The 18592-nt window shown below is 30.9% G+C and overlaps 1 protein-coding gene across 1 annotated transcript; it reads left to right on the top strand.

Moving 5' to 3' along the window:
* Window positions 1-728: 728 nt before the first annotated feature.
* Window positions 729-6351, top strand: LOTGIDRAFT_172902 (hypothetical protein; the record flags this gene model as incomplete). Its single annotated transcript, XM_009050087.1, has 5 exons — window positions 729-746; window positions 1306-1425; window positions 4994-5077; window positions 5401-5490; window positions 6256-6351. 5 exons carry the CDS (start codon window positions 729-731, stop codon window positions 6349-6351), a joined length of 408 nt encoding a protein of 135 aa, XP_009048335.1.
* Window positions 6352-18592: the final 12241 nt, after the last annotated feature.

The following is an 18592-nucleotide window of genomic DNA, read 5'->3' as shown; positions in this document are numbered from 1 at the left end:
ATGAGGATCTTAAGGGGAGATGTTGGATGAGTTTCAAGTTACATAGTTGTTCAAACATAATTATGAAAATAAAACCATTTATATAGGTTTATGGCATAGATGATAATTCTTTTAAATTTCACATTATAGCGAAACGAAATACACTACAAAAACAATGAACATTAAAGTCCATTGAACAGTTTTGTTACTAAAATATACTTGAAATGCACAGAAAGTGAAAATTGTTGAAAGTAAAAATAGAATATTGATAATGAGAGGATAATTAACAGATGATGAAATAATGTGAATAACAAACTTGAGTTGAGTCTTTTAACACTACCAACATCAGTTGAAAATACCACATATCTTCAACATATCTTTAACATATTTCACAATTGATAAGGAAAGTAGGCGATTAAGTGTGATACTTTGGTCCTGATAGAGTTAAGAGATCTCAACACCAACCTTGGTACTTGTTCAGTTTATCAACTCCAGGATACGTGGACACTCACCAAGATATGACATATGGTATTTTATGAACTTTTAAATGTCAATCTGTGGTGATAATGGGCAATCGAAGAATTATCATTTTAACGATAAGAGAATTTTGCTGGAATATTATAATTTATAGGATTCCTGGAAGTACAAGACAATGTTAGGCGCTTCTTTGCGATGATGATTTCGTTGGATTAAACAAACAGTAGTGCTGTGTTCATCAAATAACTTTTGACTCTGATATTTAATTCGAGATGATGCGATTTTTTCAGGTGGGTTAAAAAGTAACACCAAACTGTGAACTTTATCAACTCCGTGTTAAAGATGGATTCAATTATGATTTATGAAAATGCTAATACTTATATGAGCACAAAGAAGAGGTGTTCTAATGACTTGGAAAAATACCAGTTTGTCTGACATGTCCATGATTAATTCATAATTAGCTAAATTAGAAGAGAATTACCTACAGAATTCCAATGAGTGACTGATCAAGAAAGGTCAAAAAGTCTGTTTTTGTTTATCCAGACTGTACATACATGGACATTTATGATTGGTTAAAACTCTTAATTACATGCAATAAGGACATAATCATCTGATTTAGAATACATGATTATTCATTAGAAACACCAATTAGTCAAAAAGATTGCTTCATTTGACACTAAAAAATAAGGAAACCCATCTTTAAGTGGATACTCAACAGGATATGACATCTGACATTTTATGAAAATTAAAATGTCAATCTGTAACAATAAACGGTGGTCAAAGAAGTATCTGTGTTTATCAAATAACTTTTAAGTCCAATATTTAATTGAGATGATGTGATTATTTCAGGTGGGTCAAAAAGTTGATAGTGAGAAAGCCAAACAGATTGAAGAATTAGAGGTTGCTAATAAAGAACTTCAACATGAAATAGAAGAACTTGATAAAGCATTACAAAAGGCAGAAGGGCTTGTAAGTATATTTTTTGTTATTGTCAATTTTTTTTCCCCATCTTGATATGCCTGTCACTTGTTGTTCTGAATCTTGTCTTATTGTTCACTCTCCGTCTTCATTAACCCACGTGGTGCACAAAAAACATATAACTCTATTCATTTCATTTCATTTATTCTTCACTTTGATAAGAATGATATCTGAAAGCCAATCTTGACGAGGCTATCATGTGTGCCGCAACATCTATTTTTTTGTTGCTTGATAGCATCTGCAAGTTGCTGGTGTTAATGTGATATGAGAAAAGAATTAAAAAAAAAAAAAAGTACAGGCCTAGGTCATGTCATATATTTCGGTGTACTGTTAAATCTGGTAATATATAAACAAAAAGAATTTAATAATCTGGCGATACCAACTTATCACCATCATCTTTCCGATTGTATGTGGTTGATAATTGGTTTATCACGATGCCACTCTGCCAATGGGTTATCACAATCTGATGAAAATACAAATCTAGATGTTATACTGTTTTTCACTGCAGACTACTACACTCCCCATCTATGATCTGACAGGGTGCTTCTTTAGAAACAGACGTCGTAAGTCATGGCAAGTTACAACCCAGACTTTATCATTTCTGACAATAAGAGACAATAAAACTGTTTTCACTGAAGAAGAACTGCAATTTAAGGGCACTTAACTCTCAGACAATTGACATAAAATCTTTCTTCCATTGATTTGAGATAGAAAACTGTCAAGAAATCTAATTTTATTTTTTCTTCTTTATTGAATTGGATTTCATGTGTTTTTGAATCAATTTGTCACTGTTTGGTTTCATTCGTTATTTTAATCTATTTTCTGTAAGGATTCTGATGCAGATCACAAAGATTGACTACTGGTAATCTGATTTCAGTTGATGATGCAGAATTTCAATTGTTTTCCATTAAGTATAGCATTAACATGGGGGTAATATTGTTATTGTCACATGCTTCACCAGTCTGTCATTGTATCTTGTTTTAAGACCAAATTTTTATTTTTTTTTGGCAATTTAGATGATAAGTTTATGAAATAGATAACAAAAGTTATTGGACCATATTCCACAATGTCAATGAGCTGGCAATATCGGAGTTGGATTATAGGAGCAGAACACCAGAACAATTTTTGAGAGCACATTTTTTTTGATAAAAATTTCGTACTGGTGCATGTCTAAATTGGTAGTAAAATCAGTGCCAACCTCTTTAGTTTAGGAAGTATTACAGGTTCAAAAAACTAATACCCTTAGTGAATAATTCAGGATTGATACTTTATGTTGTGATTTAACTCTGTAGCATTGTGTTTTATCTAAACAGCTGCCTGTTGACTTTAGTATTCTAAAGAGTTAAAGGCAAGAAAAAGTATTTCTAATGCCTTCGTCAAATAGTATCTTATTTAGTCTTAATTTATAAAAAGTTGAGGGAGGACAGTTAAATGTCATTCTTATACAGACATCAAAGTGTAAAGGTTAAGTCAGTTAGTGTAGGAAGTTAATTACTGAGATTCTGATTATGATGGAGATATGGTAAGATCAGATATTAGTCTATAGGGTATTCCTGAACAATATATTTCAATTTCAAAGATCAACGATTTGTAAAGAATGTTTTAAAATGTGATTTGACAGATGATCAACTCAGTGAAGGTGACAATACAACTTCTAATTTATTTGGTCATTCAGAATTTTGGAAATTGAAAATTTGCTCAAATGTGCTCTTAGTACATTTAACATATTTAAAACCTGGCTGAATATGACAAAGTTTTAGCGGTATCATAGTTTTCTTTCTGGATTATCTAGGACATTATTATTTAAGGAATTTATTTATTGGGTCATAATAATATCAAAGAGTTTTCGGCATTTATTTGGTCATAATGATATCAAGATAGAGTTTTCAGCGTTTATTGGGTCATAACGATATAAAGATATGCATGAATTTGCATCAAGGCAGTTGCAACACAATGTTATAATAATTGATGACTTTAAAGGAAATATAAAGATGAAATTGCTTGATTGAATATTTGAAAATGACAAAATGGTAAGGAAGTACAGTATACAATGTTATGAATTATATTATTAAGGATTCTCAGTTATCATGTGAAGTTGATGGATGTATGCAGGTGCGAAATTATTTTCAGAACCAGTAGCCATAGAATCCGACATGCCTAGGACATGTGCCAAACCAAACTATTAACCATGTACTAAGGATTTTGTTTGCAGTGTGAATATGATGTGTAATGAGAGCTAATTGCTAGAGTATCTAGAAGACACCAGTTTAAAATCATTTTCCTTTTGCAGTCAAGGAGCTCATTTTAACTTGAATTCCAAAGTTCATATGTCATTTAGACTTGAATGACGAAGGTCATGTGTCATTCAAATTTGAATTCAGGTCATGTGTCATTTAAAATTGAATTGCAAAAGTCATGTGTCATTTAGACTTATATTGATAAGGTCAGACATGTGTCATTTAGACTTGATTCTAAAGGTCATGTGTCATTTAGACTTGAATTCCAATGATGTGTCTTTTAGACTTGAATTCCAAAGATTATGTGTCCTTTATACCTGAATTCTATGTTTATCAATATTTATTATCATTGATAATACTCATTCCATAAGAGTGTTAATATTATTTCTTGATGAGTTAATATATTTTAATACTACTGATTGGTATTATACCTTATTATTATCAGTTGATATGTTTAACTCAGTATAAATTGTTTATGGACCAATCATTGATTTTCAATTCAATCTGATGTTTATCTAGCTACTTCAAAAAGCTATCGATTTCTAGTTCCTGCCATAATTGACGTTTTCACCCGTTTGTTTGAGTAATTAGTTTGTTTTATATTGCCAATACAAAATGGCGACCCCTTTGTCTTGTTTTTTTTTTTAATTGAAATATCTGATACTTGTTAGTGGTTATTCTCTTTGTATTTAAAACTGGCATGATACTACAAAAAGGTAAATTCCGAAAAAGGTTTCAACAGTCAATAAAAGTATTCTTTGATATTTAAGAAAGAGAATTATGATTGATTTTTGCAATTGCTTTTTTTGTTAATTACCTTAAATTTTCTTTTACTTTCCCTCAAAGATTTGTTTCAGTTTTTTGTCATTGTATTGTGTATTTGAAGTTTAACAAAAGCCACAGCTCATTCTTCTTCTTAGACAAGGATGTTGTTGGTAAAGTTATGACAAATACGCGAGATATACTATTGCTTTAAGGTCTACTCTTTTGGCCATTTATATGTTACTTTCGTGGACTATATTGAATAAATAAAAATCTGGTCCTGTATTCTCGAAACGATCTTAGGGCTAGGATATCCTAGGGTCTTAATATCTAACACTGTTTTTAGGATATCCTAGCGTAAAGATCGTTTCGAGAATACCAGGCCAGACAAAGAAAAGACATGACATCCTTAATTCCTTTCTAAAAGGGTTGACTGGTAAAAAAGATCATTTTTTTGGGTTATTTCTCTTTTGGCTGAACCTGGAGAGTAAGCTAGACCCTATTGCCATACAAGAGTATTTTTTTCATTTGTCAATGCCAATGTTTTTTTCTATGTTCAGGATGATCAGTTAAAAGACAAGGAAATAGAATGTGAAAGTTTGAAATGTAATCTTGAAGTAGAAAAAAGCAAAAATGAAGAATTGGTAAGTCAACTTCAACCTTGTCTTTTTCTAATGGAAGTCATTTCCATTCTGCTTACTTCTACAGGAAAAGAGAAGTAAGGAAAGGGAAGTAACTCTTCTTGTCAATCACAAGTTCTTTTCATGGGATATAATTAAGTATTTCTTTTAAGTAATTTATTGATGATATGGTTGTCTAATTTGACATCAAAAATGAAAATTTATGGGACAAAATGATTTTAAAAGCAGGTTTTTAAAATATGTTATAGAAATTGTTGTTTTAAAAGACCTTGAAAGTCCCAATTTTTATAAGGGATTTTTGCTGATCAATAACTTTCTTTTTGTAGGAATTAGATTTAAAAGAATTAGCAGCCCAGAATTCTCAGTTGACTCTTGATATTACCCACTTTGAAAAGAGATTAGTTGAGTTAGAAGGGGTAAGTACAATATTAGTTTGACATTGGTACTTTAACCTTATACATTACTCACTTACTACAAACACAACAACCACAACTAAACACAATTTATATATAAAATTACATACATATAGTCAAGGGGTCTTATTCTCCAAAACTTAACCTAAAAACAAACCCCAGATTTCAGAAATACAAACTGAATTTAAAATTAATTTTAGTGATTATCAAATCAGATGACTCGAACACTAAAATTGTCTTCAATTAGGTTTTGCAAGATACGACCCCAGCAAAGATATTTGTGTACGTCCATGACTGACTCAGAACGTTAAAACTATGCATGTTAGTTTTAAGTATAATAAATATTAATTGAAGCCAAGTTTACTCCCGCAAGGAAATGCACATCCTGGTATAATAATAAAAAATAAACATGAGCATTTAATTCATGAATAGAATATATATATTTATTTTCATGGTCTTTGCATACTTCACCTAAAAATAAAATAGACCTAACTTGTTTATGTTATGTCTTTGCTCAATTATAAATATACATTCAAAGATCAAGTTAAAAAATTGAGAAACTCTTTGTAACTTACATCTAGCCACAATTAATATACCTTTTGTAAAAGGACTGTAACTAGGGTCTTTTTTCTACGAGACGAAAATCATGTTGTCTTTGAAGTTGTTAGGTCTTTCATCGCAAGGCTTTCAATATATAGACTTCAAACAGTAACTACAGTAAACATCAAATAAACATTATATTTAGCAGATATTATATTTATATTTCAGATTTTTAAACTAAATATAGTGACAGCTCTGCTGGTTCCTTGCAATTTTACATTAAAATTTAAATCATTGCATGTTTCTATGTTAATTTTGGAATAAGATAATTCTATGTATAAAGATACATTAAGGTATCCTGGGGAACTGATACTTTAATGAATTCAATAGAAATATCTAAAAAATTTTAAGAATCGTGACACGATTCTGATAATTTAAGTTCCTTATTTAGCTTACAACAGTACATAATATATATATGATAAAATTTATAGTTATAAGATATATAGGCTAATGGTCAGATTATTCTATTATGAAACTATTGTTAGATATAAATGGAGATTTCATTAAGATAGAATTACAGTCTATTTCCTATATCTAATCTAGTCTTATATTGGGCTAATATCATTTGTTTATTGTGTGTGGGAACTTTTCTTTAACAATGTCCTGATTGCCATTATCATAGGGATATGTGGATGGGATGGCATGTTCATAATCTGTTCAGTGGTTTTTAAATTATTTTTTTTGCAATTAAATTTTGATGTTGGTTCAAGGCCACACAAAAGGTCGTGTGTTGAGCATCAACACTCATCAGAGAAGTTGCACAGATTTGCATCAGTCTGATTTTTCGCATCAAATCAAATTTTAGCCATAAATAATTTGCTATTGTCAGTAGCAAACAAGTTGGTATTGTGTGCCTTTCACTTCCATAAACTTAGCTGTATGCTTTTTAAAATGATGGTGTTTGCTGTTTGCTTTAGGGATTCAAACAGGATGGCAGGAAGACTAGATGTTTAGTTTCAGTTCTCCATAAAAATACTAAGGACAGCTCAGTAATGCTTTAAATTGAGCTTCTTGTCTAATATGTTATCTATGCTACATGTAGGTGAAAACTTATTATAATGTTGAGGACTTGGTACGAAACACTAGAGTATAGTCTCCCAACAAATCTCACTTATCCTGTGTTATCACCACTAAATTATCACAAGAAACAGTGTGATGCTAGTACTAATTAAGAAGCAATTTGAAAGCTTAATTGCATTAAACTCTGAATAACCCAATGTTATTCTGTGGAGTTTTGACATTTCCTAATAAGGAGTTGTCAAATTTCTAGAGATGAGTTCAACTGTCAAAGTTAACACAAGTTGGTCACAAGTAGTTGTCTGCTATGCAATCAAAGTTTGAATATTTCTAATGTGACACCAACTGCTTTAGAGAACTATCTCTGTGCTAGTCTGCAACCCCTTCCACAATTAAGTAGTTATCTTAGTTTCGAACTCATTGACTTCTATTTTATGAAAACACTTCATTTTGAATAAAACAATACAGTGAGTGAAACCTCAGAGATGTATTTTCAAATCAATGTGAAACCATAGCCTTCTGAATTGCTGATTTTATTTTTGTTTTGATTCATTATTTTTAATTGCCTCCAATCTAGTTTCATATGAAAAAAAATTACCTTTAGGAAATAAGGTTCGGCTCTCAATCAATCAAAATAATTTCCAATTAACTCAATAATTAGAACAAAGCTTTTGAATCCATATCTTATTTTAGATCATCCTAAAAAATGTCATGTCATCAAAACGTCATTCACATTTTTAAAAATATTTTCGTTATTTTGAAGTAAATCTATCATTTCATGAAAAAATATGATTGACTGCATTGAAATATTCACTTGAGCTGCTAATGATTCAATGATGACAACTTTATATACTTCTAAACCCATTTACGATATATCTGTTTTAAAATAGACTTTAAACTGTTTGTAATTACATTTGTAGGGAAAATATAGACAGAAAGTAAAGCATGTTTCACACACTGTCATCAAGAGAGCAAAAACCATTTCTGTTTTCATGTTTAAGAATGAAAAAATCTGATTTTCATTTGAGAAAGAAAATGACTTTATGCTATCTTGACGTAAAATACAATCTAAAAACAAATGTTGTTGGTATTGGAATGAAATTGTATTTCAAATGACGCTAGTGGGAGTAGTGGTTAATGCTGGCCTGAGGTTGGCTTTATACTCTGTCTTCTAATCACATCTCTGAGTTTATATTAAACTACATGTAAATTGTAATGGTTAATCTCTTCTGCTGAATATCAAGCACATTTTATTTCTGCTTCTCTGGTCTTCATCTATTGTCTTCATAATGTTCATAGTGCCATTTGACTTCTGCAAGTTTTCTGACATTTTGTTAAGTATCTTTTGAATTGGTTTTAACACATATTTCTACGACATCAGTTTATACCAGAAGGCTTGACTGACACATTTGAAGACTTTTTTTTGTTAACAACCAACCAACACACAATATACCATACAAAACAAAATGGTCTTTTGACTTTCTGGGAAAAAAATAGACACCACTGATATTTCCTTTGAACATTGTCCATCATGTACAACTTATGTAAGACTGATTGTTTTTTGGACACCATTATTTTCATTTAGCGAAATGCTACCACTAAAATTCAACTGAATGTAATATTTCACTAGGTGACTTGTGGCATGACCAAACATTTTGTGAAAACTTTTTTTAAAGAGGGGACACAGGGCTGGCGGTGAAATGGTGACGGTGACACTTTGGAAGGTAGCTCAAAAGTTTATCATAAAATTATAAAAATTAAGTAATTGTTGCAACAGTGATCTTTTGCTTCTCTTGTTCTTATCTTCAAAAGACATTCAGAGCTAATTGGATTCAAGACCAAATTTCCTTTCATTTAAAAGTGAGATACCACTATTATTATAACATATATGAAGAAATAATAGATAGCTTTTCTACTCCTACATTACACACAAACACATATATAAAAATTATTTGTTAGAAATCAACAGCAAATGGCTGTAAATCACCATTAAACCTGCTTTGTAATTACCTTACCAATTTAATGTTACCAATTTCACTTGTCATTTAGAATCAATTTTACACAGTAATTGACATTATTGTTAATATATGACGGTGTGGGCTCGAAATCTATTTTTACTGGCATTTTTCTTTCAATATGTAATTATCACCATGATCGTATTGTATTTTTTATTTGATCTTTTCAAATTTATCTGTACGAAAAAGACTCTAGAAATCGCCTCATTGGACACAGGAAATATCCTCGACGACACAAAAGAAGTCATTATTGGGCGGTAATAGAAATGTTAAAGTGAGCTGGATTAATTTATTGACAATATTACTGACAGGATTTTCTGATTTAGATTGAGTGTTCTTTAAGCAGTAATAGTTTATTGGTTGCTGAAAAATGTTTTCTAGACATTCTAAGTTTGGTGATTGACTGATTGTTGTATCCCAACATAGCATACTTCAGCACAGTCACATTTTTTAGGAGAGATTTTGAAAGTTGTAAATCAATGAGCAAGTTGCTTGCTAAATTACCAGGTGTTGGAGCTCTCATTGCAATGGTTTCAAAAGTACTAAGAAAAGAATCTTTGATATTTCACCATCATAGATGCTGGTTGCTAAAATGGGAAATTAAAACTAAAAATTAATCAGCTATCTAATTTTAATGCCTTTATGAAAGGAAGACAAACATGAATTGCTTATTTAACACTTTCAGCTCTTCTGCTGTAATTATCTTTCTTGTTTTATATTTCCCACAATGCTAGGGTCAGCTGCTCAATTATTTCCTGCTAATCAACAATTTACTTGTCCATATGTCACTCTGTTATTGAGTCCACAAACAAATTACCAAGTACGGATAGATTAACAGGCGGTCATAGATGAGAGCAGACGCGATAGAAAGTTAGCAGAAGTCAATCATATTTAATTAACCCTTATGACTTCTCAATATCTCAAACATAGTAAAGTGGTTTTAGACTGGTTATCTCTAATGATTAACTGCCTGCCTGTAATAGATAGAGTGTACAAACGAATTGGCTGATAATGCCAACTCGTTAAAATAGAAAATTCGCTCTTTGAAAAGTTGACTGGTATAATCCCTGAATGTTACCATGTCTTAAATCTAAATGTACCATCTTATGGTGTGAAAAACAGCTAAAATTGAACCATTGAACCTTTGAATAAAGACGCTTTCTGATTTTCCAAATAAAAAAGGGTTAGATATTGCAGACAAACAATTGAGAGTTGGTATTTTTCTCCATCAAATTCTCTTATTTTCAATCAATTTTTCTGTGCTTCTCATCAACTGTTCATTCAACGTTTCATTAACCAGCAGATTTTCATTTACTGCAACATTACTCTTTGATTTATTATATCAGTTTTTCTTGTGAGACTCCATTAACCATTGTAGACTCTATTTGTTAGTATCTCTTTTCTTGTAAACATTCATTAAGAAGTTTTTTGCTTCAAGGTTTTCCAGTTAAAAAAAGAACTGACAAAAAGTCACATATATTATTTTGTTTCCACTGGCAAGATCGTCTAGAAATAGACTAATATGTTATCAAAGAAAAATTATGTCTATTGATTAGATTCATGGAATGCTTCAGACTTCCGACTTCATCTCAAGTAGTCTGAGCATCAGTATAGCCTGAAATCTCTGGGCCTGTCCAGTTGTGATACCCTGTTCAATGTCAAACATTGAATGTCAATATTTCCAAAGAAACCTATAAAATAGACATCAAATGTGTGGCACTAAACAGTGGTCATATTACATTGGTCTTTAAGGTCTGAGAAACTAGGTAGGGTAAGGTACTTGTAATTTTGGTTGTTTGTTAAATTATTAAAAACGTTCAAAAGAGGGTATCATGTGTTATCACCTATAGTTTCTTTGTGTTTTTCTTCCTGTGTTTTTCTTCCTTCATCCTCTCCCGTGACAAATCAGAACCAGATTGATTGTTATATTTGTACCATTCCATTAACGCTCAAAATTGATTCCTGTAATTCCTGAAAAAAAGTTTCAGATTATGGAATAAATTGTATGTTGATTGATCTTTGAAAATTTGTTCATGTGAAAATCAATAGTAATAGGTGACTTGGTGAAAAAAAGAGCTGTGAAAAAACACCCACATAATGAAATTACTCCTTGAAAATTGCAATAACCTGGCATTTCCAATAAAATCATATGCTTGCATAAGCAATTGTTACTTAGTGCAGTACAAACATCTAAAAAACACTCAGAGCGTTAAACTGTAGCTAAAAGAGATGTTATTATGAAGGATAAGAGGCTTGAAATTGTTTAGTTTATATGTCATTTACTGTACCGTATTGACTTTAATAAATCCACCAGGAAGTTAATCTACTTAAAGAAAATGTCAAATGATCATGACTAATGATTAGGTAACTAAGGGAGCAGCAGAGGCAGAGTAAGGTGTTTGCTTAAGCCTGGCTGTTGGAAGTAATGATTGACAATAGATTTCAGACTGAACAGTTTGCTATGGATTAAGGATGTAGTCATCAGAAAGCTATTAAAACAAATTTGGTCCTTCAGCAAAACTGATTGTCACTAATATAGACTGAAAAAAATATTTTGGAAGGTTTAAGAAAAGATTTGTCATCATATCAAAATTTTGTTCTTCAGTGTAAAGCTATGAAAAAATGCTGAAAGTCATGTTTATTTTCAAATATTGCAATCGATAGTGTTATCTATTTTTCTTTAGGACAGTTTCACCTTTTTTTTTTTCAACCAATCTTACTTTAGTCTCAGAAACAGCTAAGCTGATCAGTAATAATGTTCACAGTTCACAGTCGAAATTGAAGACTTCAAATCCATGTGTGGTCAGAATAATTCGCATTAGAAAGTTAAAACAACAACTCGTCTTGTCTTGAGATTCTGTGATTAAAAGAAAAGACGTATATAGAAATAGAAAGTAAAATTCCTAGTTTGAAGTATTTTTAAAGGAATTATAATATTTAATTACATTTCTTGTACTTCTGAAGACTTTTGACATATATTCAAGACCCAAATTAACCCCCGAAAATGGGGAAGCTATCTCTTTGAAGATATTTTCATAATAATATGTAAGATGAAGCATATTTATCTAGAGTTATTCACTATCAAGTAATGACTTGTGGTAATTTGTATTCTGTGTGAATGTCTTGCTAATTAGATTTATTAAATAACTTCTAGTACATGAGTATTCTTTCAAGTTTGATCAAAACGATACCACAATTCAGTATGCTATTAAAGGAGCCTAACCAGTTATATTTAACTCATAATTATTCATTTTGATACCAAATTTATAAGAAAACATGTCAAAATTGAACAACATTAGTTTAGTTCAGCCATTTGACAAATTGCACAAGTTATTTGCACTTACAAATGTAACAAATTATTACAAAATATTATTTGACTTATATAGGATTTAAGTGGGATAGTACCTTTAATAGAAATTTTAATTGGAATCTGAAAGAATGTTGTAATATTTATAAGAAAACAAGTTAGACATCAATGAATTGGAAAGATTATATTGATCTATTGACTGTACAAACCACCCCAGCGAACTTGACTACATTAAAAGGGTTGGATTTATCAATATGGCACTCTGAGATTGTTGTAATTCAAAACATACCTCAACTTGATTTAAGTGATTGGTAAAGATTTGTGCACACTTCCAGAAACAATGTCAGACAGGTTTGGGCTTTGTCTGATATCTGAATATTTATAAAAATATTTTTTCGAAAAAGAGCAGTAAAAGTTTTTGACAGTTTCCTTAACATGGTTATGGAATTAAGTATTTCTGCCAGTAATTTAAGATGGATCTCTAAAAAAGACCATTCGAGGCTTATGTTTTTTAAAAATCAATCATGGTAAAAATTGAATTTTGACACATGGTTGGACCAGACAACAAAAACTCTGAACTTGTGCCACCTATAATTTAAAATTGGCACCAAGAAGACAGTTTAGTTCTGTGTGACAGAAGTACTGAGGTTGCCTGTAAAAGCCAGGAATATTGATCTTGTTAAAGACAAGAGAGAGATGTCTCCAACTATTTATATTCTACAGCTAACAACTAGTTTCATTTGATAGTAGGTATTTTATAGCAGACGACACTTTGACAGGTGAAAATTTGTGAAATTTCATTTAAAACTCTTTGGATTACAGCTGGGATCAAATTGATAACCAGAAATGTGTGTCATGTGACAGAGTGTGTAATAATTGTTTATGGAAATGAGATATGTGATGTAAAAAAGGAAATAGATTATCAATGATATGCACATGTAGAGTGGAATTGTGGTTCTGTTTTTTGCTGTTTTTTTTTTATTTTAGAATAACTGATTATGCAGATTTTTTGTTGAAATTGATGCTTTCTTCTGATAAAATATTTGTAAAGTGTGTACCTTTCATTGTGTCAGGTCCATTTTTGTATGTAAAGCTTAGTAGATGCAACAATCTTAGATTTGAAGATTTTGTAGAAAATATTTCATGTTGATAATTCAGTGGTTATCTTTTGTCAATCTCAATTTCTTCAAAGATGAAAGATGATGAATTTTATTGAATAATAAGTTGTTTTTGAGACGTGGTTACAATATTATCAGTGTTTTTATCTTTATGTGAAGAAATTCATGCAATGTCAGACCAGAGTGACATGCTCATTGTCTGTTTCTTTAGAGAAAAAGTGAAAAATTGTCTTTAAAATTGGATGTGCTTTTTTTTTGAATGTCAAATAACCCAGGGTTTGGTTCAATGTTGTTGTTTTCGTCAATGGGTTCCAATTGAAGTTATTTTAGGAACTTTTAAAAGAAATTATTTTGAAATAACTATAAGGTTAATTAAAAGTACTTGATTAGATTATCTTTATTAAATGTTATATTAAAATTATTGATTATACCTTTTGTTAAAATACATTTTCTAATAGTTTCATAATTTTTTTATATCATTTTAATCAATTACATATAAGCCTGTAATGAAAACTCAAAATTTGGCGAACTATGATAATGATATTAGTCTAATTAAACTTAGACCAAACTTTAATTCATTTTTTTTATCAATTTTTATCTTTAATATAACCACTTCAGTTAGGGTCTATAGATGGCTCAAACATTCCTCTGTTTGATGACATGGTCAGGCAATCAAATTCCTACTGAGATTTTGTGACATCAAACAGACGAATGTTCTAGCAAGCCATCTTTAGATCCTAACTGAAGTGGCTATATCAAAAATAAAAGCTAATAAAAATCGGAACGTTTGGTAATATTTAAATTATACTGATTATGATATACACCCAAAGCTTAAATATGGTAAAAAACCAACTGTATTAAACACTACTATACTTGCTAGTCATACGTGTCATGGTAATATTTGGTAAATTGATCAGTTGAAGAAGGTTGAATATAATGAAAACTCTGTATAGAAAATGTTTTTAGACATGATTTTTGCTCATTGACATTTCTTAATCATCCTACACATATCTCCAGTAGGTATAGTTTAATAATATATTGTGGATTATATATCCATAAATACACATGCAACTTCTAAACAAAAGGCCAGATTTAATTTAATCTTTTTTTACACACCCACATGACGTGGTTGTCTATGATTATTACCGTTATTCCACATCCTACATTTCTTGAGGACTCCAACCATGCAACAGGTTCAGCGGCAGCAGCACCATCCTCCCGAGACTGGGTGTACAGACTGACTTAATGGGGGGACAAGTTTCAAGACAAAATGAGGCAAGTGTCTTGTTGCAAGCCTCTCATTGAGAATCTGATAGGGTTCTCCCAAAATATTTCTCAAAAAAATAGAATTGTTTTGGTGCATTCTGACACACATTTTGAGGCAAAAACGATAAAAATATTACTGTTTGAATTTGTTAAAAAAAAAAGTACAAGGGATACAATTGGGTTGCAAACCATTTTTCTAAGGAGACAACCCCTGTATTCCCACTTCTGCCACTACTGAACAGTTTTTCAGGGTTTTGATTGAAATTCCCATGTCCTTTCCAATTACCAGACCTGTTCAAAGGCCTTCTAATGAGTGCCATTATTTCATGATAAATTGAACTTGTTGTCTAATGCTCCAGACACCATATTGAAAAGTCTGTTAATTTATGGTTGGAATTTCTGATTGCTTCAGTCTCATCACCTTTAATACAATAATGGCGGACAATTAAATAATCAAATGAATTTATTGTCTTTTTAGTTTAAATTTCATTCTAAATGTCATAAATTTTAAGCTCACTGATATATAACAGAAATTAAAAGGGCATTGGCATATCTGATTTCTAAATGAAGTTAAATCAAAGTCAGTTGAAATATTTTAACTTGAAAGGTACAAAATGGTCAGACATATTTACACAGTGAACTCTAATGTACATGATGAAAATGAAGCAGATCATACTTATTTTTTTTGAAACACCGGATGGTACTTCTCTTTGGAGGAAACCACTATTATACAACTTTTCGATTTGGCCATACTTTGGATGAGATTTTTTATTACCAGAATTGACTGTACAGAGTTTTATTGCAGACAATTTGTGATTTCAAAAGGTGAATAGAATGTAGTATATGATAAGTTAATTCTGCTTCAAGTAAAATGATGGCGGACTAGAATGTGTTTGGGCCTAAGCATGTTTATATACGTTATTATTACAATGAATCACAAACAGGATTTACTGACTTTTTTGGGAAAACTTTGGATCATCTGTCTGTCATTTTGGAGGGCAGTCTGTAAGTTCACTCTTGCCAGCTTTGATTTCCATTAATGTATCTTTTTGATTTTCCTTGAAATGATCTTCTTCATGTCTTAAAGTTCAGTTGATATTAACAAGCAATGAATTCTCCATGTTGAAGCTGTTGCTGTTTTGTTTAGTGACCTGAAATCAGGAAAATACAAAATTTATTATAGAAAGTGAATTAGTCCTTGGAGACCTCCATTAGTAGAAGAAAATGAAATTGGAGAAATAAAATAGTGTTTTTACTATCATTATAGTGTCTTATTGAGCTACTAGACTTGTTATAAATTACTTAGACCAGGACTGAAGGTTGTTGGTTAGTCTGTCTTTTGGCAAGATAAATGACTGATTGATATTAACTACCAGTTTGAACCATTTATGAATGCAAATGTTACGTGAAAGATTTTGACCAAAGATTAGGCAGACGGCAGCTTTGGATCAGTTTTTCACTTGTATGTGATGCATGTATATGATTTATGAACATGCTTGTCATAAAATAAGATAATAACATATGTCTGGAATTTAATGATCTGAATTTATTTTTAATTTCTATGTACGTGTTAAATGACCATTTATTTACATATCGTGATGTCTTGTTATTTAGAATCTATCACATGGAAATGAAATTTGTTGGAAATATTTTAAATGGAATTTTGAATTGCTTTAGAATTTGATTTTCTCTTATACATTGGGCAGTATTGTTAGTGAATGCTTTATACAAGACAAATGTGCTTACTACAGCTTATCCAGCATGCACCTATAAACTGTTGATTATTTCAGGGTATCTTGTACAGTCATGGATTTTTTTTTGGTACTCATGTATATGCATTTTTATAAAAACTTCTTTTTGAAAAGCATTAGCATTTCACATGTAAAGATGTTAAGCTGGACATGACTGGCAAATGTAGCCCATTTCACAGATCTCAGTAATATAAATGAGAATAATTCGAGCATTAAAGAAAAATAATTGTTTTCCTTTCTATTTTGGTCTTTTCATGATTACATGAATGCATTGCTGGCAGTTTACAATAGAATTACACTGGATTCTCGTGTTGCGTTTTCATTAAGGGAGAAAAAGATCAAATATTTATGAACTGAACATGAGCTCTGACAGGCTTATCGATCAAACTATAATCTTTAAATTAGACCAATTTAAAAATTCTCTATTGATTAAGGCTTTACTTTTGTTTTCATCAGAATTGTCCAAGTATGTTCAATTCAACCTTGAGAGCAGACGACAAAGGTTGATCTTATTGGTTCTTAATTACCAGTAGGTCTTCTGTAATTATAGAAACTTGTCTTGGAGATTAGGTAGAATTCTCTCTTCAAAATTTACTTCACACAGTGCTTTGTAACGAAAACCATAATAAAATATTCTCCAGACAAATTGAATGGGCATAACTTATTGTCAAAAAGTTCACCTTTGAAAAAGAAGGTCAAATTCCAATGTACTCTATTTTGCAAGAACTTATGGGCCACAAATGCAAAATACAGACCACCAGTTGAGATACCTGCTCTAATTTTTGTTTGTGACTAGATATAAGTTTCTTTAATTTTTCTCTCTAAGTTCTGGAATTGAATATTCTATATGATAAGATTGAATATGTCTAAAATCAGGTAATGGATGTTGGTGTTTTTGCCGTTTCCCATATCAATTTTGTACACAATTGTCTTTAAAATCAGTTTTTGAAATGTAATATTGGTTGAATTGAAAGTTGATGATATAAAGTTGACATTGTCAAGATTCTAATCTGATTTTAGTTGTTTGTTTGAGTGGTTATAATCAAGTTATTTTAAGACAAGAGATAATCATCACAATTGAGTCAAGTATTGTTTGATTTCTGCCGATTTTATTTAATCGCCAAGTTTTATTCAGTGAATGAAAGAGATTAAGAAATCCTCTTGACATTTTCTTGTAAATCTCATTGAAAACTTTATTGACAATACCATAATACTTCTGCCACGAAGTTGTCAAATGTAAAAAATGTCAATGGAGATGTGAATCGAAACTGGTTCCCATAAATATTGTTAATGAGTATTGATAAAGATGAACCTCATGGTCAGGAAATTGGAATGTGCAGATCAGAACACAACAGTCATTTTCAGTCTCTGTCATTTGATAGTAGTGCATTAAATGCCACTGAAATTAAAAGTATCACAGCAAGGAAATTGTCACTGATTTAGAAAAATTAGCAGACGTCAAGTAAGGTGTTAGCAATGAGGATGGTTATAATGTGACTTTTCTATTAAAAGTATTTTCGGATAGCTGGCAGAAGTGGATTGAGGAAAAAAAAGGATTGCATGTTAAATCAAGTGTTCATTCAACATTAGGTGTTCAGAGATAAAATTGAAAACAGCTATCATAAGAGTCTTGAGGGTTAATTTTGAAATGTACCATTTACATCAAACATGTTTACCACTGGATCTGTTTTTTGTTGTAGTTGAAATCAAGTGTTTTCACTTCAAGTTCACATCACTTACCTGAAAGTGGAGTACTTTTGTACTAGAATTGTTATAGAAAAAAGGGGAATTCAACTGAGCTCATTTTATATAGATAAACTTTGTTATTTTGCTGACTCTAACTTAATGATATCCAACCTATGTAATTGTTCCATCTCATATCACAGTAGGTGTTGAGAAGAGATAACTATTCACCATTCAAAGCCTCTTATATAATAGCCAAATAAAAAAGCTTTAAATGCTTGGTTGTAATAACGTTGATATTAAAAAATAAAGAATCGCGCTCAAGGAGTGCTTAAAAATGTTTTGTTG

This window comes from Lottia gigantea (genome assembly GCF_000327385.1).
Source record: "Lottia gigantea unplaced genomic scaffold LOTGIsca_144, whole genome shotgun sequence".
In the NCBI taxonomy this organism is placed as follows: Eukaryota; Metazoa; Mollusca; class Gastropoda; family Lottiidae; genus Lottia; species Lottia gigantea.
This window is presented reverse-complemented; position numbering and strand designations above follow the sequence as displayed.